General features: G+C 49.2%; 1 protein-coding gene across 3 annotated transcripts in view; it reads left to right on the forward strand.

Annotated features, from left to right (window-relative positions):
• LOC310685789 (transcription factor COE1-like) overlaps positions 1–23,783 on the forward strand; it is a 96,598-nt gene extending 72,815 nt beyond the window's left edge. For 2 of the 3 annotated variants that reach the window (XM_083458721.1, XM_083458723.1), the window contains 6 exons: positions 8,595–8,660; positions 13,344–13,521; positions 15,209–15,394; positions 17,010–17,198; positions 18,629–18,709; positions 20,089–23,783. In XM_083458721.1, coding sequence (XP_083314847.1) covers positions 8,595–8,660; positions 13,344–13,521; positions 15,209–15,394; positions 17,010–17,198; positions 18,629–18,702 — 693 coding nt within the window. In that variant the 3' untranslated portion in view covers positions 18,703–18,709; positions 20,089–23,783. The remainder of the gene's footprint in view (positions 1–8,594; positions 8,661–13,343; positions 13,522–15,208; positions 15,395–17,009; positions 17,199–18,628; positions 18,710–20,088) is intronic. The other variant, XM_083458722.1, reaches the window with a different exon arrangement.
• Positions 23,784–24,107: the final 324 nt, after the last annotated feature.

Raw genomic sequence — 24,107 nt, forward strand, 5'->3', positions numbered from 1 at the left:
TCAAATCTAAAACTTTTGGGGGATGAAAACATCAAGTCTTCACCAAGGCCAACTATCCAGACTGGTCCTACGTGGGCCAGAAAAAAGCCAGGGAAGTCCCCAAGTAGGAGTTCCATCACAGAATGAGAAAGGAAAAAGGAAAGAGGGGAAGGGGATCAAGTTGATTCCAAGCCAAAGGCCAGGTGGAACGAGTCTGTCTCACAGGCCCTTCAGAAAGAAATCAGATCCTGCAGGGCCCTGGTCTCATGAGACAGAGCGTTCCACCAGGGTGGTTGAAAAGGCCCTGGCTCTGGTTGAGGCTAATCTGATTTCCTTAGGGTCCAGGACCTCTAGGGTGTTGCTATTTATGGACCGTAAGGTCCTCCGCGGGGCATACCGGGAGAGGCGGTCCCGTAGGTACAAGGGTCCTCTCTTGTCCTAACATTACAAGAGAGAGGAAGAAATATTTTTCTCCATCCACTCTGCCCATGCTAAGCATAATTTTGTCATGCCACCTGTTACTCGCCTATACTCTAAACTATGCAAGTGATAGTGACCGCATGTTCAACCTTTGCTAACCTGGTGCACTCCTGATATTTTTTAGACTACAATGCCCATCAGCCTCAGACAGCACGGCTGTAGTCCAAAACATCTGAGCAAACACCAGCTTTGCAAAGTCTGCCCTAGTTGTTTCATTCAGAGACCTATATGTTAGAATGAAATCAGCTGTAAAATTATGTTTGTAAAACAAAAAAATGCATTGTGAATCAGTAGATCAGCTTAAGATATCAGGTATGGCTAGATCACCCATCAGGTGAGATTTAAGCAGGTGCCTTAATGCCAGTTCTGCAGGTGTCAACCCAATGTTCATTGCGATTAAGCACATTTCATTGGAAGGAATTCAATAAGTTAATTAGGGGGTGGGGTGCAAATAAACTGCTTCTTTTGCTGGTCCAGAAAGTGATTGTCAGGCCCATCAACAGGCAAAGGGGAAGCGAGACTACAAAATATTCACACGGCACAAAGTTACAATTTTATATTGTAAGCTGCCCTAGGATCCTCGAATGAAGGGCAGTATAGAAATGTAATAAAATAATAACAGTAATAAATAAACTGTGGAACTCCCTGCCTCAGGTGGTAGAAATGACGTCCAACTAGGATCGCTTTACAAATTGGACGGCTTCGTGGAGGAGGCTTTCAAAGGCTACTAGCCACAATGCTTCCTTTTTTAAAAATAAATTCTGTTCAGGTTTTTAGAGAAAAATACAAAGCTTAATATCTTTCCCCCTTTTAATAATCAAACCAAGACTTTTATCTAGCTACAATAGAAACACAAAAAGGGGGAAGAGAGAGAGAGAAGAATAAGAAGAAGTTAAAAGAGAAAGTTAGAAAACTAAGATTCAGAAAGAACTTCCGATTCTTCATCTGTTTGCTATATAAAAGCAATATTCACTTCATCCAGAGGCAGTGATGCTTCTGAATGCTGACTGCTGGAAACCACAAGAGGAGAGAGGATCTTGTGTTCGAATCCTACTTGCAGGTTCCACACAAGCATCTGGTTCGCCCCTGAGAGAAGATGATGCTGGAACTGCTGGACCATAGGCCTGATCCAGAAAACCTCTTCTTATGTTCTTACGCTGCAGTTTGGGGGTTACGCGCTTCCTTTTCCTGCAACGGGTCCCAAGTTCGATGCCCAATATCTCCACTTCGGACTGGGAAGGAGCAGGACGTGGGCGTCACGGCAAGCAGCCACTGATAGCTGTTAAACCCAGGAAATCCTGGCCTCCATCAGGGAAATTCCAGTCCGAACGGGCAAAAGCAGCCTGGCCTGCTCCTGTGCTTTTAAGCACAGCTCGAACTGCAGAAATTAGCAGGAGAGGCTTTCTTTAAATACTTCCACCTGCAGAGATGCAGCAGGCGGCTTAAAAAGTTGACAGCCCTCCCGTCTCCCGTAAGTTTGGACGCATCGCTGAAGCACGCAGGGCCTTGCAGAGAGGTTCCCTAGATGCCGGCATGAGCCTTAACAGAGGAGCCTCGCCCCCCGGGAGAGGTTTATTAATTGTGACAGTGAATCTCTGTATCCACTGATTTCTCTCTCCCTTCGCAAAGACTTCAAGGCGGTGGCTAGTCTGGCCCAGCCATTCATCATAGTTAAGCTACCTGTCGTATCCGGGCTATGATGAAACAGACCCTTCTTCCTTTCTCAGCATCGCGGCCCCCCACCTTGCCCTTCGCCCCATGCATCATGCAGAACTGACAACAGGTATACATGCTAATTGTGTTTGTGTGTGTGCGTGTGTGTGTGCAAGCTTAACTGTATCCTGGCTGCAGGAATGCAGGCTGGAAGAGGACACAGCAGTGTTTTTGGAGAATTCAGTGGACTCTACCTGTGGCTACCTTTCAAGATGAATCAGAAACTAACTATAACTAACCTAGAATGTAGGTGCCAAACTGGAGACTGGGAGCGGCCGCCGAGACCATATAACACCAGTCCTAAAGGTCTACATTGGCTCCCAGTACGTTTCTGAGCACAGTTCAGAGTATTGTTGCTGACCTTTAAAGCTCTGAATGGCCTTGGCCCTGTAAACCTGAAGGAGCGTCTCCACACCCATCATTCAGCCCGGACTCTGAGGTCCAGCTCCGAAGGTTTTCTGGCGATTCCCTCACTGCGAGAAGTGAGGTTAAGGGAACCAGGCAGAGGGCCTTCTCGGTGGCGGCACCCGCCCTGTGGAACACCCTCCCATCAGTTGTCAAGGAGATGAATAATTACCGTATTTTTTGCTCTATAAGACTCACTTTTTCCCTCCTAAAAAGTAAGGGGAAATGTGTGTGCATCTTATGGGGCGAATGCAGGCTGCGCAGCTATCCCAGAAGCCAGAAAAACAAGAGGGATTGCTGCTTTCACTGCATAGCGATCCCTCTTGCTGTTCTGGCTTCTGAGATTCAGAATATTTTTTTTCTTGTTTTCCTCCTCCAAAAACTAGGTGCGTCTTGTGGTCTGGTGCGTCTCATAGAGCGAAAAATACGGTATATATCTTTTAGAAGACATCTAAAGGCAGCCCCATACAGGGAAGTTTTTAATGGTCAAATATTTTATTATGTTTTTCCTATTTTGTTGGGAGCCACCCAGAGTGGCTGGAGAAACCCAGTCCAATGGGCAGCATATAAATAACAAAATTATTATTATTACTATTATTATTATTATTATTATTATTATTATTATTATTATTATTAGTTGGAAGAGGCAGGCTGGCCAAACAGGTTTGACAGGTTGTTAAAAAAATAAAATCCTGCAACACCTATCTGACCAGAGTTGACAGTGTGTCAGTAGTGATGTGTATATTTGTGTGTTTATGTCAGGCATGAGGAAGCTCAGGCCCGGAGCCAAATCCAGCCCTCCGGAATTATAGAATCATAGAATGGGAAGGGACCCTGAGGATCATTTAGTCCAACCCCCTGCAACGCAGGAAGACGTAGCTGTCCCATACAGGGATCGAACTTACAACCTTGGTGTTATCAGCACCACAGTCTAGTCAACTGAGCTATCCAGCTGATCTGGTTTCAGTTGAGCCCTGTTCATGGATTCAGCTGGTAAAAGGTCTCATGGCGATCATCCCTCCATTTTTAACATTCTATAACTCCACCAGATTGCAGAAGTCTTTTTGGCTTTGGGGGGCTGCATGACTTTGAGGGGCCACCTAGCTGCTGTCGTCCTCCTGCCGCCCCCCCCCCTTTGCTGATTTGGTCCAGAAATAACTGGGTGTTTTATATCCCCTTAACGGGAGCTAAATGTGTGCAAAGCGGCCTGCAGTCCCTCCCCCCAACCCCCCCCCCGCCAGCCCCAAGCTTCCCCCCCCCTCCGCTCCATTACCGTATTGATCGGGGAGATATTGCAGAAGACAGAAGAGCAAGAACTTCTGATTGCTGGCACTTAGCTTGACAGCAATCCAATAGCCTTGAGATCCTGATGTACAGTCTAGAGCCGTCATCATTGGTAGTGGGCTGGGGGGGGGCTGGGAGGGGAGAGGAAGGCCAGGGGGGCAGGTTAAGGAGCACAGCAAGGACCTCTCCCTGAGACGCAACTGAAATCAGAGGCTCGAAAAGACAGCCGCTTCCTTCCAGGTTCTTAGGACTGCAACCAATTAAATACTGCAATTAAATATTTTTGTGCTGCTGTTTCACAAAGAGTTTTCCAAACTGTGTGTCACGACACATTAGTGTGTTGGCTGCAGCCTGCAGAGGTGTCGCACGAACACTCCTTGCACTCATTCCGGGACTAGAAAGGGGGTAGTTTAACCTCCGCTTTGCTAGCAAAACTGAATTTTACTGTGTCGTGAAATTATGCATGTCTAAAAAGTGTGTGACCAACATTACAAGATTAATAATAATAATAATAAATTTTATTTATATCCCGCCCTCCCCAGCCGAAGCCAGGCTCAGAGCGGCTAACATCAAATGTATAATACATTAACATAAAATCAGACAGTCAATTAAAATGCACCCTCAAATTAGATCAGGATCAGAATAAAATCCAGAATAAAATTAGAAATCTTAGAAGCTTGCTGGGTGGTGTACAAGGCATAGAGCCTACAGTTATCATGGTTGTATTTCTTCCTATAGACATAGAAGCATAAGGCTAGCATCACGCAGCTCCCACTGAAGGATTTATAGTGCCTTCTCACAGTCTTGGGTTTGCACAGACAGGGCAGGGGATGGGAACCCCAAGTTTGAAAGAGCTGTCAGAGGAAGTGGGGAGGACTGCAAAGGGAGGGGGTTGGTGAGCAGCACAAGCGGGGGTAGCCACCCCTAGTTTAAAATAGTTAAATATTTTTTGGTTTGCTGCATAAGTGGCCTTGAGAGCTTTGGGTAATACAGTACGGCCACATTTCATGGCCGTTTAGCTTGTGCAATCTCAGCCTTGCGTTGTGCAAAGCTGGTCGGTTGAAATTGTGCAAATTAAATGCATGCCAAGTTTTCTCGGCTCGAAAAGAGCTTTTAAGCTCTCTGGCTTGCTCTGCTGGGCAAGGTCCTCTGGGCGCACCAGTTCTGGACGCCTGGGGGCGGCCCTGCGAGATATCGTGGGAACTCGAACAGACCCACGAGATCTTGCGAGAGCATCGCCAAGGCAGCACACTGAGCAGGTCTAGAAAGCTTTTAAGCTCTCGGCCTTGTTTGCTGGGCAAGTCCTGCTCAGCATACCAGCTCTGGGAGGGCAAGGATTTTCGCATGGGTGGTGGTGGTTCAAGTATATGCATTTTTGCATATATGTGGAAGCCTTGGAACAGAACTCCAGCCTAAGATGCAGTCGTACTGCAAAGTTATAAGAAGGCTTTCAAGGGATCTATTCAAAACCACCATCAAACCATTGGTCATCTCTCTGTCCAGAGATGCAGTCTGTGATTTGTTGCCAGTTTTGTTGTCATCCAAGAAAGAGAGAGAGAGAGAGAGAGAGAGAGAGAGAGAGAGAGAGAGAGAGAGAGATTAACAAGGAGCAATGTCTTGAATCATCATAGAATTGTAACATTGGAAAGGAGCCCAATGGTCTTCCTACACTCTTTTTTTTAATAAATATTTATTAGGATTTTACAAATTATAACAGACATAACAATACACACAAACACAAACAAAGATAAAAAGAAAAAAGACAAGTATAATTTCAAAACCTTATTTTCTTCAAACTTATTTCACCGACCTCCTCATACTTCCCCTTTCTGCATTCCCTTTTCAAAAAAATTGGTTCAGCAAATCCTCACCCTTAGTTTTATCTAATTGTCATCCTTTCTTTTCTTTTAACTTAGTCTACTCCATTTAATTTTTAAAACCACATCATTCTAAAACTCATTAATTTTACAATATTTCTTAAGATAGTTCTTAAATTTATTCCAATCTTCTTCCGCCATCTCTTTTCCCTGGTCTCGGATTCTGCCAGTCATTTCTGCAAGTCCCATGTAGTCTATCACCTTCATCTGCCATTCTTCCAAGGTGGGTAGATCTTGTGTCTTCCAATACTTTGCGATGAGTATTCTTGCTGCTGTTGTAGCATACATAAAGAATGTTCTGTCTTTCTTTAACACCAGTTGGCCGACGATGCTCAGGAGAAAGGCCTCTGGTTTCTTAGGGTGGTCTTCCTACACTAAAGTAGGACCCTGGCAGAGATACATGCCCAACTGGCATGTTCTCTCCCTCCTGGTCGATCATTCGGGAGCTTCAAAAGCTTTCTTCAGCCCGAACATCACAGAGACTGATGCCAACAGACATCAGCACACTTAGGGATCTGCAGAGTCTTCGCAGTTTATGTAACAGACCTCAGCAACTCAGCATTTTGGCTAATCTACTTTATTTACATATAAACACACCCGGAGCACTGCAACATGGCTCCCTCTCTCTCTAGCATCAGACAGCAAAGAGAAAAAGAACAAAGGACAATAGTCCCACTTCCCAGAACACAGTAATGCAAACATCCTTTCTCCGTCACTTCCCACTCTGTGGAGTCAAAACATATACTGTCATGTGGTAGACAAAAATCCCATGACTGCAATCATGGAGCAGGAATTCTAACAGTCCAACCCACTGCAGTGAAGGAATTATTTGCCCAACGAAGAGCAATCTGCTTGTCGTGCTGGCAAGCACCAGACCTGTAATCTTTTTTTTTTTTTACCTGCACAGTCTCCCAATGTAAACTTTTTATCTGTTAGTGGTTGGGGTTCCCCTCCCCCCCCCCGTGTCAAATTATGCAAATCCTAAAAGATTCGGCTTTCACTCTGTAGTAATGCAAAGAGTTTGTGTGGGTACGTGCATGTGTTTTCTCTGTCTGGTGTGATCCAGAGTGGCTGCAGGAGAAGCGACTGAGACGGGCCTGAGTGTCCACAGCTCTGTGTCAGAATTCCAGATATGCCCACAAGATCCCAAAAGCTGGTGATCCCTGCAATGGGATATGCAAATACGTTTTTGCATGCAGCTGGTCTGCTCAGAGCTGTCATGCGGGGAATGTTTAAGGAGCTACCAAGAAATAAGTTGCTAGCTTGTTGCGTGTGTGTGTTTGCCTGCTGAAGATACAGATTATTGTATGGATGGTTGTCGCCTTCTAGTGGAAATCCGCGGAGACGTGAAGTGCCCTGTGATCCCAGCCACAGGTCACTCGAGAAGAGCATTATGTGGTTGCAATGTTCAAAGAGGCACAGGGAGGCAGAGCCAGTGCAAAGACTAAATGTGGTTTTTTTTCTTCTTTTAATTAGGTTTTTTTCATTTTTTAATTAGGTTTTCACATTTTTATACACTTTGTTGTTGTTGTCGGTTAGTCGTGTCCGACTCTTCGTGACCCCATAGACCAGAGCACGCCAGGCACTCCTGTCTTCCACTGCCTCGCTCAGCTTGGTCAAACTCATGTTCATAGCTTCGAGAACACTGTCCAACCATCTCGTCCTCTGTTGTCCCCTTCTCCTTGTGCCCTCCATCTTTCCCAACATCAAGGTCTTTTCTTCTCATGAGGTGGCCAAAGTCTTGGAGCCTCAGCTTCAGGATCTGTCCTTCCAGTGAGCACTCAGGGCTGATTTCCTTCAGAATGGAGAGGTTTGATCTTCTTACAGTCCATGGGACTCTCAAGAGTCTCCTCCAGCACCAGAATTCAAAATTTATACACTTTATCTCTGACCAATTCAAACATTATATTACAAGGTTCTCTGAATCTTCAAACTTCCTCTCCTTCCTCCTGTGGGTTCTTATATTGAAAGTTTAAGTTTTCTGCATCTTTTACTTAATCCAACTATTGTTTACCCTCAGTTATCATAATCAATTTCACATTACAAATGTCATTACAACGCTACCAATGATTTTAACTGTTCACAGTGGTTTTTTAAGGAAACTAGAAATTTACTCCAGTCTCTAACAAATACTTGATCCTCTTGGTTTCTGATCTTCCCCATCAGTTTCTCCATTTCCGCATATTCGTCTGCCATTCTTCCTTCATTGGTAATTCTTCTTCTTTCCATTTTTGGGCCAGTAACATTCTTGCGGCTACCATTGCATACATAAAAAATCTTCTGTCTTCTCTTGGTAGTTCTCCACCTATTAAACCTAATAGAAAGGTTTCTGGTTTCTTAAGAAATGTATTTTAAAACATTTTCTTTAATTCATTATAAATCATTTCCCAGAAGTCTTTTGCCTTAAAACATGCCCACCACATATGATAAAATGTACCTTCTCACGCTTTACATTTCCAACATAAATTTGATTTAGTTTTATTCATTTTTGCAATCTTTTGTGTTTTCTCATGTGAGGCTTTGCTTTGAACCAATTCCCAAATTATGAACCCTCAGAGCTCACAAACATTTTCAGCAACGCCAAAAAAATAATAAATGCCTTCCCAATACTGTCAGTTTTTGGGCACTGATAGTGAAAACGCCAGAGGCTGGCATTGTTGGGCATTGGGCAAGGCCCATGTTTTATGTGCACGTACGCTTGTATCAGGTTGATTGTAAATAGCACATTTGCTTGAAATGATAATAATGAACGAATGAATAACCATCGAAAGGTATAACTCTTGCAGGGTGGTTGCATTAAGGTTTGCCTTCCAAGAGGGACTGCCGTCAGCCTCTCCTTTGTTTCCCTCCCCACAGGAAGTGCTACTCAAGAGAGCGGCTGACCTGGTGGAAGCGTTATATGGGATGCCACACAACAACCAGGTAGGCCTCTGACTCCTCTTGGGGTATACCTGAAGGAGCGTCTCCACCCCCATCATTCAGCCCAGACACTGAGGTCCAGCTCCAAGGGCCTTCTGGTGGTTCCCTCATTGTGAGAAGTGAACCAGGCAGAGGGCCTTCTCAGTGGTGGCACCCGCCCTGTGGAACGCCCTCCCTTCAGATGTCAAAGCAATAAACAACTATTTTACTTTTAAAAGACCCCTGTTTAGGGAAGTTTTTAATGTCTGACGCTGTATTGGTTTTGATATTTGGTTGGAGTGGCTGGGGAGACCCAGTCAGATGGGCGGGGTATAAATAATAAATTATTATATTATTATTATTATCAAGCCAGACTTGTCGGAAGGGGCTGTGCAACTCAGGACTCATAAATAAAGAAAAAGTGTTTTATATTCGTTGTAACACGGGACACCAGATGGTGCTGTGGAGTCCCGTCTTTTGCCAACGTGATTTCCCGTTATGAAGTTTACAACGCGTTTTCCTGGGGGGGGAAATGCCATCTCTAGATCCAGCCACAAAATCCTCTCCCGTCACCACACACACACACACACACACACAAACATTGTTGCCTCCTTTCCTAACCCAAAGGTGTGTGGTTTTCCCTTGTTGTGTTGATCCCTTGTGGGAGTCAGGGTTCCCCCACTTCCCCAGGGCGTCTAGACAAGCAGGACCCCCTCCTATATCTGTGGGTCCTGAGTGTTGCCTTTCACATTTTCCCACAATGCCCCAGGGTGCCCAGCGCATTGTGGAACTTCTTCAATGGCAGCCTTAGGCGGAGTCAAGCTAATGGTCCATTCAGCTCAGTCGTGGAATCAGAGAAAGGTAGACTTGGAAGGGTCCTGGGGGTCATCTGTTCCAACCCCCTGCAATGCAGGAATCTCAACTAAAGCAACAACTCTTTCTGCACTTAGGCTGGAAGGACCAACTGCACCAATATAAAATGGGAGACACCTGGCTTGCCCGTAGTACATGTGAAAAGGATCTGGGTGTCTTGGTGGACCACAAGCTGAACACGAGTCAACAGTGTGATGCAGCAGCAAAAAAAGCTAATGCTATTCTAGGCTGCATCCACAGAAGTCTAGTGTAGGGTTACCAGACGTCCCTGGTTTCCGGGGACAGTCCCTGGATTTGCAAATCTGTCCCTATGGGGACTTCCAGCGAGGGAAAATGGCGGGCGCCACTACCAGCTGCACTGCGGCTCGGGAGTCATGGGCGAGTGGCGCACCGTTGCCCAGTTTTTTAAAAACTCTGCGCATTTATGTTTCACAGGGTGCGAAAGAAGGGCTTTGCACCTTGCCTGGCAGAGAAACTGCATACCTTGCGCCCCTCCTGGGCAACGGCCGGCCGCCCGTGACTCCCGAGCCTCCCCCGATCTGTCAAAACAAAGTGGGAAGGGGGCAGGAGATCAGGGGAGGCTCGGGAGTCACGGGCGAGTGGCACGCCGTTGCCCAGTTTTTAAAAAACTCTGCGCATTTATGTTTCACAGGGTGCGAAAGAAGGGCTTTGCACCTTATATACAATATGCATGTGTGCTTGGGCTCAGGGCATTTTGCCTCACCATCCCACTACTGACTCCCTGTTGCTACTCAGCTTCAAAAAAAAGGGGGGGGGAAAGAGGGGGTCCCCGGATTCATTGGAAAAAATCTGGTAACCATAGTCTAGTGTCCTGATCAAGGCTGGAGGCCATCTCTGCCTGCTGTGGGAAGGAGTTCTGCAGTTTTAACGATGTGCTACATGAAGAAGCATCTTTTTCTACCTGTCCTAGTGACATGAGCTCACTTCAGCTGCCTTGATCAAGCCACTGCTCACTCCTCCTCAATATCCCTCTGCGTAGAATAGCCTGCTTCATAGCATTGTTGTAAGGACAGCTGAAATAGTGCCCAGGAAGCCATGAGTCTCTTAATCACGGGGTCGTGGGTTCGAGGCTCACTTTAATAATAATTATTATTATTTATGCCCCGCCCTTCCCAGTTCAGAAAACCGGGCTCAGGGTGGCTAACAACAAATTTAAAACACTTAATTGATGCATAATTAAGTGAATAAAATGTGAATAACAATAAATTCAGAATTCAAAAATCAATTTAGGGAGGGAAATCCATCCAATAAACATTAGATGATCACCAGGGCTAGCTGGCTTAATTAGTCCTATTTGGGCCAGCGAGGAGACCAGGGGAGAATTAGCCGTGGGATCCCAGAGTGGGTAATCTTCATTAAAAGGGGAGGGGGAGGGAAGGAAGGGGAATAAAAGATCAGGCACGATTCCTGCAGTGTGTGGGGTTGGACTAGATGACGTTCGGGGTCCAACTCACGGAACCAAAGAATTCTAGAGTTGGAGGGGACCCCAAGGGGCATCTAGTCCAACTGCAATGTGCAATGCAGGAAAACGTGCAATGCAGGTAAAAGCATCCATGACTCTATAATTCTAGGATTCTGTAAGCCCTCGAGGCACCCAAAAGTGCTACATATAAATGCGGACCCTTTACGACTTGTGCATCTCGCCCCCATTCCACAGGGGGGTCCTTGGCCCAGCCCTCAGCCGCCAGTGAGGTCCACGCACGCCCCTCCCCTCCCAGGTGCATCTACCACCTTTGCGGTGGTAGTTTCCTTCCTTGCGATACTTGAGAGTTGTGTTTCCGGGACCCCCCCCCCCTCTCCTTGTCCCTGCTGGAAACCATTTTCTTTTTAACAACTGTACTTTTCTCTCTAATTGCCGTAACCCGCCCTGGGACCTGCGGTGCAGGGTGGGAGAGGAATCAAAATATTGTTGACGGTGCAGAAGGAGCAGCACATGTTTGTATCTTGCGCAGGTCGGTGGATTTGGCGGGGGATGTTTTTTCAGAGCGGTGTTCCAGGGACCCCGGTCATCCGGCCCGTTTTTACGTCCCTCTCTCGGTCCCGCTGCCAGTAATTGCTTCCATGTTCCGGACCTTGTTTGCTACCTCTCTCACACACACACACACACACACACACACACACACACACAGCCTTGCATCCAGCTAGCTGGGCCCCATACAAGGGCCTGGCTCTCCAGCCCCACATCTGTTCATCATTAGGAATTCCAGGGCCGTTAAGTCACGGGCTCAAGGCGGCCCCATCCTTCCCGCACCCCCGTAACTGGGCCCAGCCGGTGCTTTCATGGCTCAGTAGCGGTTAGCACCACCTGCACGGATATTGCTTTGGGCTTGTGGAGGCGTCGGGTCAGGCCATCGGCTGGGAGGCGTTCGCCTCTGCGATGGGGCCTTGTTTTCCTCCTCCAAGTCCCTCGTCGCTCTTCCCTTCCCAGGGCATAAATCTTTCCCCGCTCACAAACAAAATGGCGGGCCTCAGCTCTCAGCCTGCTCTCCCAGGGGGAACCCGGGCCGGGCTACATGTTACTCTCGGAGCAGGAACAAAGAAGAAGGGGGTCCAATCCTGAAGGATGCTGAACCTCCCTCAGAAGCAGGCAGGGAAACCTGGGTGTTGCCCGGTATAGATGTCGGCCAGAAGGAGAAGGAGGATGGGGGCGAAACTAGAATGAAGATGGCGGTCTCTCCTTCCCTTTTTAAGCAGTGGTTGGGTGGCCATTTGCCAGGGATTCTTGAGTCGTGATTCCTGCATTGATCCTTGGGGTCATTCTGCCTTGGTCAGACCTCACCTCAAGTCCTGTGTCCAGTTCTGGACAGCACAGCTTAAAGAAGATATTGACCAGCTTGCAGGTCTGCAGAGGAGGGCAGCCAAGATGGTCAAGGGTCTGGAAACCAAGCCTTAGGAAGAAGGCTTGAGGGAGTTGGGGGTGTTTAGCCTGGAGAAGAAGGGATTGGTATGTGACATGGGGGCTTCATAGATCTTAAGGGCTGTCCCAAGAAAGATGGACAAGCTTTTTCCCCAAACAAATGCATTCCATGACAAGAAATAAGAACTTTCTGACAGTTAGGGCTGATAGACAGTGGAAAGGTATCCCACAGGAAGTTGTGGGCTCTCTTTGCTTGGAGGTTTTTAAGTAGAGGTGGGGGGAGGGGCTTCTGTCAGTTATTCTTTTGTTGACAATCCTGCATTGTAGGGGGTTGGTCTAGATGACCCTTGGGGTCCCTTCCAACTCTACAATTCTATGATTCTATGAGCTTTGGGGGTCCCTTCCAACTCTATGATTCTCTGAAAAATCAGTTGCCTCTGGCACCACCTACTGTTGGGCTCCCAGCTTTCTGCCATACCTGCTCCCAATGGGCCGCAGCGTTCAAACCAAGTGGAACTGAAACCATGACAGTGATGATGATGTCCATTAGGTCCAGTCATGGGCGACTCTGGAGTTGCGGCGCTCATCTCGCTTTATTGGCCGAGGGAGCCGGCATACAGCTTCTGGGTCATGTGGCCAGCAGGACTAAGCCACTTCTGGAGAACCAGAGCAGCACATGGAAATGCCATTTACCTTCCCGTCGGAGCAATACCTATTTATCTACTTGCACTTTGATGTGCTTTTGAACTGCTAGGTGCAGGGAGCAGGGACCGAGCAACAGGAGCTCACCCCGTCGCGGGGATTTGAACCGCCGACCTCCTAGGCTCTGTGGTTTAACCCACAGCGCCACCCACATCCCGATGATGTTCATACATGGACTTATTTGCAATATTAATTAATGGAATTATTCCATCGGTCGGATTGCGGATGTCTGCGTTCTCTCCCCTCTCTCCCAGGACATAATTCTGAAGCGAGCGGCGGATATTGCCGAGGCTTTGTACAGCGTCCCGCGCAACCCCAACCAGTTGACCTCGCTGACCGGGAACCATGCCCACTCGGGCATGATGAATGTCAACTCCTTTGGGAGCCAGCTGGCCATCAACATCAGCGAATCCACCCAGGGCTCGGAGCAAGGTAGGAAGCGGCTGGGTGTCTTCTCTGTGGCTCTCGCGTGACCATTCCTGGGAGCCAGCATCAGAGGCCGTCCTTTGAGGACCTTCCACAAGATATGTCTCAGAGAGGGTGGCAACAAAGGGGTGGCCTTTGCATGTTTTACTATGTTTTTAGACATGCTGGCAGCCACCCGGAGTGGCCAGGGCAACCCAGTCAGATCGGCAGGGTACAAATAAAAAATGATGATGATGATGATTGTCTGTTTTGCAAGCAGAAGGTCCCAGGTTCAATCCCTGCCACTTCCAGGTAGTTGTTGTTGTTATTATTATTATTATTACGTTTCTGAGCACAATTCAAAGTATTGGTGCTGACCTTTAAAGCCCTAAATGACCTCGGTCCAGTATACCTGAAGGAGCGTCTCCACCCCCATCGTTCAGACCGGACGCTGAGGTCCAGCGCCGAAGGCCTTCTGGCGGTTCCCTCATTGCGAGAAGCAAAGCTACAGGGAACCAGGCAGAGGGCCTTCTCGGTAGTGGCGCCCGCCCTGTGGAACGCCCTTCCAGCAGATGTCAAAGCGATAAACAACTACCTGACATTCAGAAGACATCTTAAGGCAGCCCTGTTCAGGGAAGTTTTTAACGTGTGATATTTTACTGTATTTTTGGGTTCTATGGAAGCCGCCCAGAGTGGCTGGGGAGGCCCAGCCAGATGGGCGGGGTATAAATAATAAATTATTATTATTATTATTATTATTATTATTATTATTATTATTAGTGGCTACCACCCACAGTCGCCCTAGCAAGACTGCCATTATCACCTCTTCAGCACCAGGTTATGACACTCCCAGGCTTTTGATGGGGTGTGATGGGATCATTATCTATATCTATATCTATATCTATATCTATATCTATATCTATATCTATATCTATATCTATATCTAACTGCCTTATTCTAATAATCATTCCTGATTATTTCATCTCTTTATAGTGGTGGTGTGTTTCTTATTTTATGGAACTTGTTGCACCCCCCCCCAATAAACCCCAGATGTGTAGAACTCATCTCGTCCAACCACCTGCTATGCAGGAATCCCTGGCAGATGCCCCCTCCAAGCTCTGTTGGTTTCATTGTTGCATACCTGAATCTAACATTGTGAGTCAAGGAAGGAAGGAAGGAGAGGAAGGGAAAGAGGGGGAGAAAAGGAAGGAATGAAGGGAGAGAGAGGAGAGAAAGATAGAAGGAAGGAGAAAGAGGAAGGGAGAAAAAGAGAGAGAGGAGAGGAGAGGAGAGGAGAGGAGAGGAGAGGAGGGAAGGAAGGAAGGAAGGAAGGAAGGAAGGAAGGAAGGAAGGAAGGAAGGAAGGAAGGAAGGAAGGAAGGAAGGAAGGAGAGGGAGGGAAAGAAAGAAGGAGGGGGCGAAAAGGAAGGAAGGAGAGGAAGGAAGGAGAGGAAGGGAGAGAAAGAGAGAGGGGAGAGAAAGATAGATAGGAAGGAATGAAGGGGGAGAGAGGAGAGAAAGATAGAAGGAAGGAAGGCGAGGGAGGAAGGAGAGGAAGGGAGAAAAAGGGAGAGAGGAGAGAAAGATGGAAGGAAGGAAGGAAGGAAGGAAGGAAGGAAGGAAGGAAGGAAGGAAGGAAGGAAGGAAGGCAGGCAAGACATCTTAAGATACTTGGTAAACTGAGCAACTATCTAACTTCCTGCCCTGCCTTCCAGGGTACACACGCAACACGAGCAGTGTCTCGCCGCGAGGCTATGTCCCCAGCTCCACCCCGCAGCAGAGCAACTACAACACCATCACATCCAGCATGAACGGCTATGCGGGGACTGCCATGACCAGCCTGGGGGTTCCGGGGTCCCCCAGCTTCCTCAACGGCTCCACGGCCAACTCCCCCTACGCCAGTAAGTGTCTGTCGCCTTTGCGGAAGGAAGGGCGGGTCGAGGGTGCCTAGGCAGCGCTTCCCTTTCCTGAGAATCGCAGCTCCATTTTAAGAAGGCTAAGGGACTAGTCCTCATGGTAGGGGAAGCTGCACTTGTAGGCCTGGGAACTCCTGGGTAAGGTCCGAGGATAGACAAATCCCTGTCTCTGATTTCTGTTTCTCACTTTTCCAATCCTGAATCTAGTTCTCCACATTTTTGCAGCAATTTGTGAAAATTCATCAGACTTTCAGTGTCAATTTGATATCACTGTACTCTTCCCAAGAGCCAGCTGAAAACACTTTTGTTTAGACAAGTCTACCCAGAAATCTAGAAGGGTGGTTTGTTTTTAGTTTATTGCTGACTTTAATTTCTGGAACATTTTAATGGTTCTTTCTTAATAATACTTTTATTGCTTCTTCTTCTTTCTTTTTTTTTGTAAAGTGCTCTGAGGGTTATTTTATTTACAGTCAAGCAGTATATAAATTTATGAAGTGATTTGCACATTTTTGCATGCAATATGCACATTTTTGCATGCAATTTCCTCCAATATAATGCTTTTGGGCACGTTCTTTTTGCTAATATATGCTTTTCTTGGTCACACTGCTCTGTGATACACACATTTTTCCACACATTGCTTCATTGGAGAACTGAGTTGCAAAATTCAGAGGAGTGCCGAATTTTGAATGGTAGCTATGTTTCAGTTCCTGCTCGTTGGTTTGTAGAATCATAGAACTGTAGAATTGGAAGGGACCAAGAGTGTCATTAAGGCCAACCCCTGCAAACGTGATAAATAATAATGATAATGTGCTGTAGGGACGCGGGTGGCGCTGTGGGTAAAACCTCAGCGCCTAGGACTTGCCGATCGCATGGTCGGCAGTTCGAATCCCCGCGGCGGGGTGAGCTCCCGTCGTTTGGTCCCAGCTCCTGCCCACCTAGCAGCTTGAAAGCACAATTAAGTGCAAGTAGATAAATAGGTACCGCTTTCTAGCGGGAAGGTAAACGGCATTTCCGTGTGCTGCTCTGGTGCCGGTTCGCCAGAGCAGCTTCGTCATGCTGGCCACGTGACCTGGAAGTGTCTCCGGACAGCGCTGGCTCCCGGCTTCTAGAGTGAGATGAGCGCACAACCCTAGAGTCTGTCAAGACTGGCCCGTACGGGCAGGGGTACCTTTACCTTTACCTTAATGTGCTGTGGGGGGGGATTTATGGTTTGTTTTATGTTCCTATTTTTAATATGTACAGTCGTACCTAGTTTGTCGAATGCCTTGGCACTAGTACATTTCGGCTCCTGAACGAGCAGAATCCAGAAGTGAGCGTTCCAGTTTCTGAACATTTTTTTGGAAGCTGGATGTCCAATGCGGCTTCTGCTATTGTTTCTGGTGCGCCTGCGCAATCGGAAGCCGCGTCTTGGTTTCCAAATGTTTCGGGAGTCGGACAGACTTCCGGAACGCATTCTCTTCGTAAACCAAGGGGCGACTGTATTTTAGTTCCGTGGGTTCACCGTATAAAAAACACAGAATACAGTCCAATGGGGGTCCACCTCCCCTCGCCCCGGCTCACTCCCGCTGCCGGCTAACCCCTGTCCTTCTTTCCACGCCAGTCATGCCCTCCAGCCCACCTCTGGGGGCCTCGTCCATCGCCAGCTCCTCGACCCCGGGAGGCGTCTTCTCCTTCTCTCCCGTCAACATGATCTCCGCCGTCAAGCAGAAAAGCGCCTTTGCCCCCGTGGTGCGGCCGCAAGCCTCTCCGCCCCCTGCCTGCACCACTGCCAACGGGAACACTCTGCAGGGTGAGTTGGCCAGTCCTCGCCGCCCGTCTCCTTCGGTGGCAGCTGGGGCACGAAGGGGCGCAAGTCATGGGGACAGCTGGGGCCGTGTGAAAGGAGCGGGTGGGATGTGGCAGGAAGGGCGAGGCGGCCACGCTTTGTTGTGTGGCAGCGGCGGCAGCAACGATGCGCCCTGCTCGCTCGTCTCCTCAGCGCAAGGATTTGCACTTCTGCAACAGACTTCTCTCCGCTCTGAATCTGTTCTGGGTTCCCCCCCAACCCTCTGGAGGCGATTTGGGAAGCGGGTAGGAGGCACGAGCGAAGGGAGAACGTAAGAAGGAGCTGCTGGATCAGACCAGGGGCCCACCTAGTCCAGCTTCCTGTTCTCACAGTGGCTAACCAGGTGTGTGTGAAAGTATGCAAGTAGGATCTGTGGCTCCCAGCAACAGGGATTTAGCAGCGTCGCTGCCTCTGAGCATGGAAGCACATCGGAGCTGTCCTGGTTAGAAGCAATTGGTAGCCTTCACCTCTTCCATGAATTTGTCCCATCCTCTTTTAAAGCCATCCAAGTTGGTGGCCGACACCACTTCCTGTGGGCATGAGTTCCACAGGTTAACTTTCTCTTGTCCGTCCCTGAATCTTCTTCCAACCTTCAGCTTCACTGGTTGTCCACAAGTTCTAATGTCAACAAGAAAGGGAGAAACACTTTTCTCGATCCACTTTCTCTGTGCCCTTCAAGATTTTATCAACTCCTATCATGTCTAGGGTGTCCCCACAACTCCGTGGAGTTGAGCCCAGGAGGCATGTTGGGGGGGAAAGTGAGGTTAGTTCTATTGCACCGCCGTAAATCCTTGCACTGACAGGACGACTTAGCTGGATACTGCCCAATAATGATGACGTTGATTGCATTCATATTTCCTCCATATTTCCTCCTCTCCCCATTTTATCCTCACGCCAACCCTGCAAGGTGGATTAGGCACTGTGGGTGGCCCAGGGTCACCCAGCGGGCTTCACGGCAGAGTGAAGATTTGAACCCTGGCCTCCTAGGTCTGGGTCCGGGTTCAACGCTCTAACCGCTACACTACGCAGCCTGGATGTGGTGTATCACCTCCTTTGGGCGGGTCAGTGCCACGGCTGCCCTCTTGACCAACACCTTCCCTGGGGACTTGGGAGAGATGCTAGCAGGGGGTTCCCCTAGCTGCCTTCCTGACCCCATATGGGAGGAATCCTCACCCAGAGTAGAAATTGGGTGGGTGGGTGTTCCTGGGATCCGGCCCCTTTTACCCAGCAGCAGTTGCTTATGAGGTCAGCCTTGGCTGCAAACTTTCCTCTTCCTTAACCGCCTTTCCTTCTTTGCTTTCTTTCGTCCCACCCCCGTCGTTTCCCTTTTCTCGCTTCCGCCTCTCTGTCCTTTGCCCGCCCTGCGCCACTGCTTGCCGGGTCCTGCCAACCAGACCAAACCTTTGAGGATTCTGCAGACAAGTTCCACACACCGTCTCGGTCGCTGCAAGGACTGGCTTATTCCTAATCACACAGTATGTCTCTTCTCTCGTTCTCGCGCCTTGCTCTGTCAGCCTTCCCCCTCTTTTCTGCTCCTCTTGCCGTGAACGAGTACGGCTCCTTAACAGCGACCTTGCGAGGTGGGCCTACCCCTTTTGCTCACCAGAGGGTAGTACCCACTAATGGGGGCCTCTGCCACCACACGCTTTCTGCTACATTCTCCCAAAAAAACAGCCCAGAAAACATTAATTTCATGTTGAAAGAGCCAAGTCCACTTAACCCTTACCACCTATGGTTATCAAACCAGCAGCCCTGACGAGACCCCCGACCTGGCTTTTAGAAGGTCTGCCGTCAAGTCAGATTGCTGAGACTGCGGCAAGAATTCTCTGTAAGCAACTGTATTGGCCTGAGGTGCAATTTCCAGCAGGGCCTTTGAGGTGGTGGCTCCTATGGTTTGATGCGGGGCACACGAGCTGTTGCACATGCTCAGTAGAGTTCAGTAGAGAGGGATCTCCCACCCGCCTGGCTTGACAGGCGCAAAGGAAGATCTCCTTCTCTCCTCTGACTGCCACCGTTCAAACCTGGGAGATTGGAAAGTGGTAAGATTCTCCTCCTCGCTTGGCAGGACGATGCCGGCGGCTGGCTTTGCCACCTGGTCAGATGCATGCCGTGGTAAGTTGCCCCTTGCTACAAGGCCGTCTGCCTTCAGATGGGCAGCTCTCAGATGCTGCCCAAACCCCAAAGGGTCTACAGCACCAGGTCTTCACCAACCTGGTGCCCTCTGGATACTGTTGGACTACAACTCCCATCAGGAGAGCACCAGGTTGGCACAAGCAATTCCAGACATGTAAAAAGGCTCTGTGTGCATAGAGGTCCCATCAGGGGTGAGGAACCTGCTGCCATGACCGACACAGCAGGACCACAGCCCTCCTAATGCTTGACCATTGACCATATTGACTTGGAATGATGGGAACTGGAGTGCAACCTTTATGTATTATTATATCCCACTGGGGCTACATTCCTGGGATTGTGCTGGAAGCCCAAACCTCTCATAGTCAAAACACACTGTGCGCAAGGGCAGTTGGGAATGCCGAAATCTTTTTTCCTCGATGCCCGCCCTCTTCTTATTTTAATTTTGCCAAGCGTGCATGAACAAATACTTTTTGGTTTTCCCCTTCCCTGCTTTATGCCCACAACAACCCTGTGGGGCAGGCTAGCATGAGAGGCAGTGTTTGCCCCCCTAAAGTCACACCCAGTAAGCTTCATGGCTGAGCTCACTGGTCTCCCAGTCCAATGCTCTGACCACTACACCGCACTGCCTGGAAGGGCTGCAGGTTCCTCATCTTTTGTCTACAGCGTGGCTCAGCTGATGACGTGGCCGCAGAACGTGACGCTTCTCTCCTTTGCTTTCCAGCGTTGTCGGGTCTCATCGTTCCGCCCATGTGATCGGGAAACGGAGGATGGGCTGGGCTGGAAGGAGGGACCAACAGACTGGCGCTGACCCAGACCCTTGGACTTGGAAGGGTGTGGGCCCTTCTCAATGCATTCCTGGAGCACACGCCTCCCCACCCCCAGCTCCTTCCAACCCGGCTGCAGGATTTCAAGAAGGCTCCCCCTTCTGGTGGGAGGCTGCAGTGCAGTGGGGCAAGCACTGGGAAGTGATGCTTACTCATCTGCTACCCGGAGATGCCCAGCCACAAACTGGGGGCGAAGATACAATTTTTAGGGAGAGGTGTTTGAGGGGGTTTCAGCACTGCCATCCTTTCTTTTCCCCGCCCTCTTGCACCATTCCTCACAGCTTTGGTTAAAGAATCGGAAGCAAAGCCCACCCACACCATCCCCTCACCTGGGTTGCCCTCCCTCAGGTAGATTTGCTCCCAGCAAAGAGCAGAGTGTTCTCCCGTCTTAGCCGGAGAGGGTCTCCCTTTGGAAGCCAGACCCTGAGCATCAGCCCTTTGCACCAGGACTCCTGGGTCCTCCTCCTCACTATTCTTAAATTGTCGCTCCCGTGGCCTTGGGTGTGGACCCCAGGAAATGATTTGGCAAGGAGATGGTGGTCTTCCCTATGCTTTGGGGGGTTTCCATCTCTGCTCCAAAGCAAGCTGGTTCACGTTACGCCCCTGGCCAAACCGGAGATTGCTTTCTGGCGAGGGGGAAGAGAGCCTGCGTTCCAAACAGCGACGCTGCCTTTGCCTTTTCTAAACCCCCACCTTGCAATGCGCAGCCCCTATCAGTCCTCCAGCACAGAAAAGCCTGGGTGCTGGAGGACCTCGCTGTGGGCAAAGCCTTTGGGGCTCACCGCTCCATCGCATCGCCCGAAAGGTCCATCCCTTGTCAACCGCAACTGCTAACCAGCCTCCTCTTAACACGTGTCTTAATCTGAAGGTTTGGGGGCTAAGCAGCCCCTTCTAACAGGACACGTGTGAAGAACCCTGGCAACTTTCCCCCTTCCGCCCAAATCTTGGCCATGTGTTGCTCATCTTCTTCCCAGGCGTTCCAGATGTTGAAATGCCCACCCACGAATCCCCCAGAGAGAGTTTCTCCTTCGCTCCCTTCCGCCTCTCCCCATTGAGGCAGGAAGGGCCTCCGTCTCCCGATTCCTGAAACCAGAAAGGGCTTGAAAAGCCAAATCCTTCTAAATTGACGTGCTCTTGGGCTGGGTGAATGGCAGGAGCCTTTGTGGGGACAACCGGCTTCTCTGTCAAGAAGCAGCAAATATCCCGTACTGGCCAGCTTTCCGGTGCAGGAGGGTGGGCTCAGAGCTCTAAGGTTTTGCAAGCTCGTGGATCGGGAGGATCACACGGCAGGACCCCACTCCGGTCCCACCTCCCCTGGGATCCAGTAGCTGATAGGAAGCTGCCGTGTACCAAGAGAGAGCACAGATACACCTGGCTCAGGTGGGACCTTCTACATGCAAGGCAGTTGTCCTGGCCCTCAGCATCATTGATACTTAGTGGCAGGGACTTTCCAGGGCTTCAGGCAAGGATCCCCCCCTTGCAGATGCCACAGGTGGGAGATGGGACCTTCTACATGCAAGGCACGTGTCCTGGCCCTGAGCCAAGGCCCAACCAGTGAGCCGCAGCAGCTCTGGAGTGGTGCCGCAGTGTGTGGCTTGCGGGAAATATTTTTCCACCTGGTATAATCCTTAAGAGACAGCCCTGTAGGAGCAGAAAGTGAGGAGGGAGGAGGCAGTGTAGACGATTGTTGGAGTAAGAGCACAGGCGTCGTCTCTCCAAGCCCCGGACTCACAGTTCACGTGAATGTCTCCCCATAGGGGACCCACCCCCAACCCGTCATAGAATTGTAGAGTTGGAAGGGACCTAGGGGTCATCTAGTCCAACCCCCTGCAATACCCCAGAATACCCCTCCCCTGGTAACCCAGAGCCTGCTTTCTTCCCCCAGGAGCAGAGAAGGTGTTAGGATAGCCCTGGTGCCCACGGAAAGTGATCCTCAGCTGTAGTCACATCAACACTCGTATCTCACTTTAAGAGTCGTGGCTTCCCCCCAAAAAATATTTCTGGGAACTGCAGTTTTGTTACGGGCACGGAGGGTGGTAAGGAAACCCTGGATAAACTACAGTTCTATGGATTTTTTGGGGGGGAAGCCATGATTCTCTACAGTGGAATAAGAGGGCATTAAATTTATGGTGTGGCCGCAACCAAAATCTACGGTATAACTTCTGCCTGGTTGTCTTATCTGTGTTCCCCTATAAGGAATCACAGGAATTTTAGATTGTTGAGGGGAAAACATAGTAGATACTCTGTTTTGAGATTCCCCGGCCTCTCCTCAGAGAACTGCTGGTCCCTGGGGAGAGGGAATGGCTATTAAACCAGTTTAAAGAGTAGACTAGACGCCTTTTGAAGGAATGTGCTCCTGTACGTGAAACTTGCCTGTGGACAGCACAGAAATTGAGAATTGGGCATTGCCTCAGCAAACACTCCCCTGATCCCAGATTTGCTAAAATGACGGGGGATTTGGGGGGTGCTTGAGGGTGTGGGAACGCCTTTGCCGAACCCCCACAAACGCTTCCACCCCGATGGGCTGGTTTTCAGTTTCAGACCTGGACGGAAAGGAACAAGATATCAGGGATTGTGCCCAACTTTAGCGGGGATCCTTTTTTCCCAGGGGGAGACTCAGCAAGCGTCGGACGAAGAGTTAAGCACCTTCTCATCCTATGAACTGATTCTTCCCGCCCCGCTGCGCTGGCATTACAAGGCAAACATGGGTGCCCACCCAACCTGGTTCGGCACCCAAAGCCGCTCCCCTGGTTAACTGGGTGCCCGCCATGTTGTTTCCACGCCAAGGCCCCTGGAAAACTCACACTGGCATTAGTTGTCAGTCCCTTTTCCCCTCGGCAGCCACAGCGATTTCAGGACGTGCCTTTCCATGTTCGGAAAATGGCCTTCAGGAGGGCTTCGTTCCTATTTCCAGTTTCACGTTTTCCTCCTTGGTTTTCTTTTCAACCACCCGGGCAATCTCAAGCCCGTACGAAATGCCGGTACACTGTTTTTTGCATATTTTTTTTGATATCTATATAAAAAAAACCTCTCCCTTTCTTTTTTTAAAGCAACAGAAATACAGTCCTGTGTTGTTGTTTTTACACACACTTCTTTTCTTTTTTGTAAAAAGAGAATTAGAGTTTTAAAAAACTGGGGCGCGATCCAGCAGAGCGGTCTCCGGCCCGAGCCCCACTAAAAACGAGGCGCTGTGTGTGTTTCAATGGAGCTGTGGTCGGGGAGCTTCCTGCTGCCTCGCGCCCCTGGCTTTTCAGGCGAATCTTCTCTCGGCCTCCCGCAGTTATTTTTCTAGCATTATTTCCAAGTGGGAAGGAGGGGATCAAACTTTTGTAAATAAAGATTGTGGGGAAAGAAGAGCCCCGGATGCTGGGCTTGCAAACCACCCCCTCGCCGGGGGGCTTGTTCTCTCTCTGTGTATTTATCTTTGTCGTACGGAGAATCCTTCTCCTGTTTCATGTTTCCTTTGTATTTTTTATTATTATTGTTTTTAATTTTTAATTTTATTTTCTACATTGTCCATTGTGTGTCCTGTGACGGCTGTTGTACAATAGCAATGTTGATAAATGCCCGGCTGCACTGTTTTTCAATGTAAGTACATGTCAATCAACTACGACTTTCATTTCTTAGGAAATGGGCCCTCTTGAGTTGAAAGATTTGCACCTGCTCCCCCCCCCCAAGTTGAAAGGTCAGGGTGGTCCTTATCCTCACTCCACCGCCACTTTCCTCCCTTAAATACTATTTCAACTTGGATTTCTTTAGAGGTAAAGGTAAAGGGACCCCTGACCATTAGGTCCAGTCGTGGCCAACTCTGGGGTTCCGGTGCTCATCTCGCTTTATTGGCCGAGGGAGCCGGCGTACAGCTTCCGGGTCATGTGGCCAGCATGACTAAGCCGCTTCTGGGGAACCAGAGCAGCGC

The sequence above is a fragment of the Podarcis liolepis genome (assembly GCF_965112155.1).
Source record: "Podarcis liolepis genome assembly, chromosome: 9".
Classification (NCBI taxonomy): domain Eukaryota; kingdom Metazoa; phylum Chordata; class Lepidosauria; order Squamata; family Lacertidae; genus Podarcis; species Podarcis liolepis.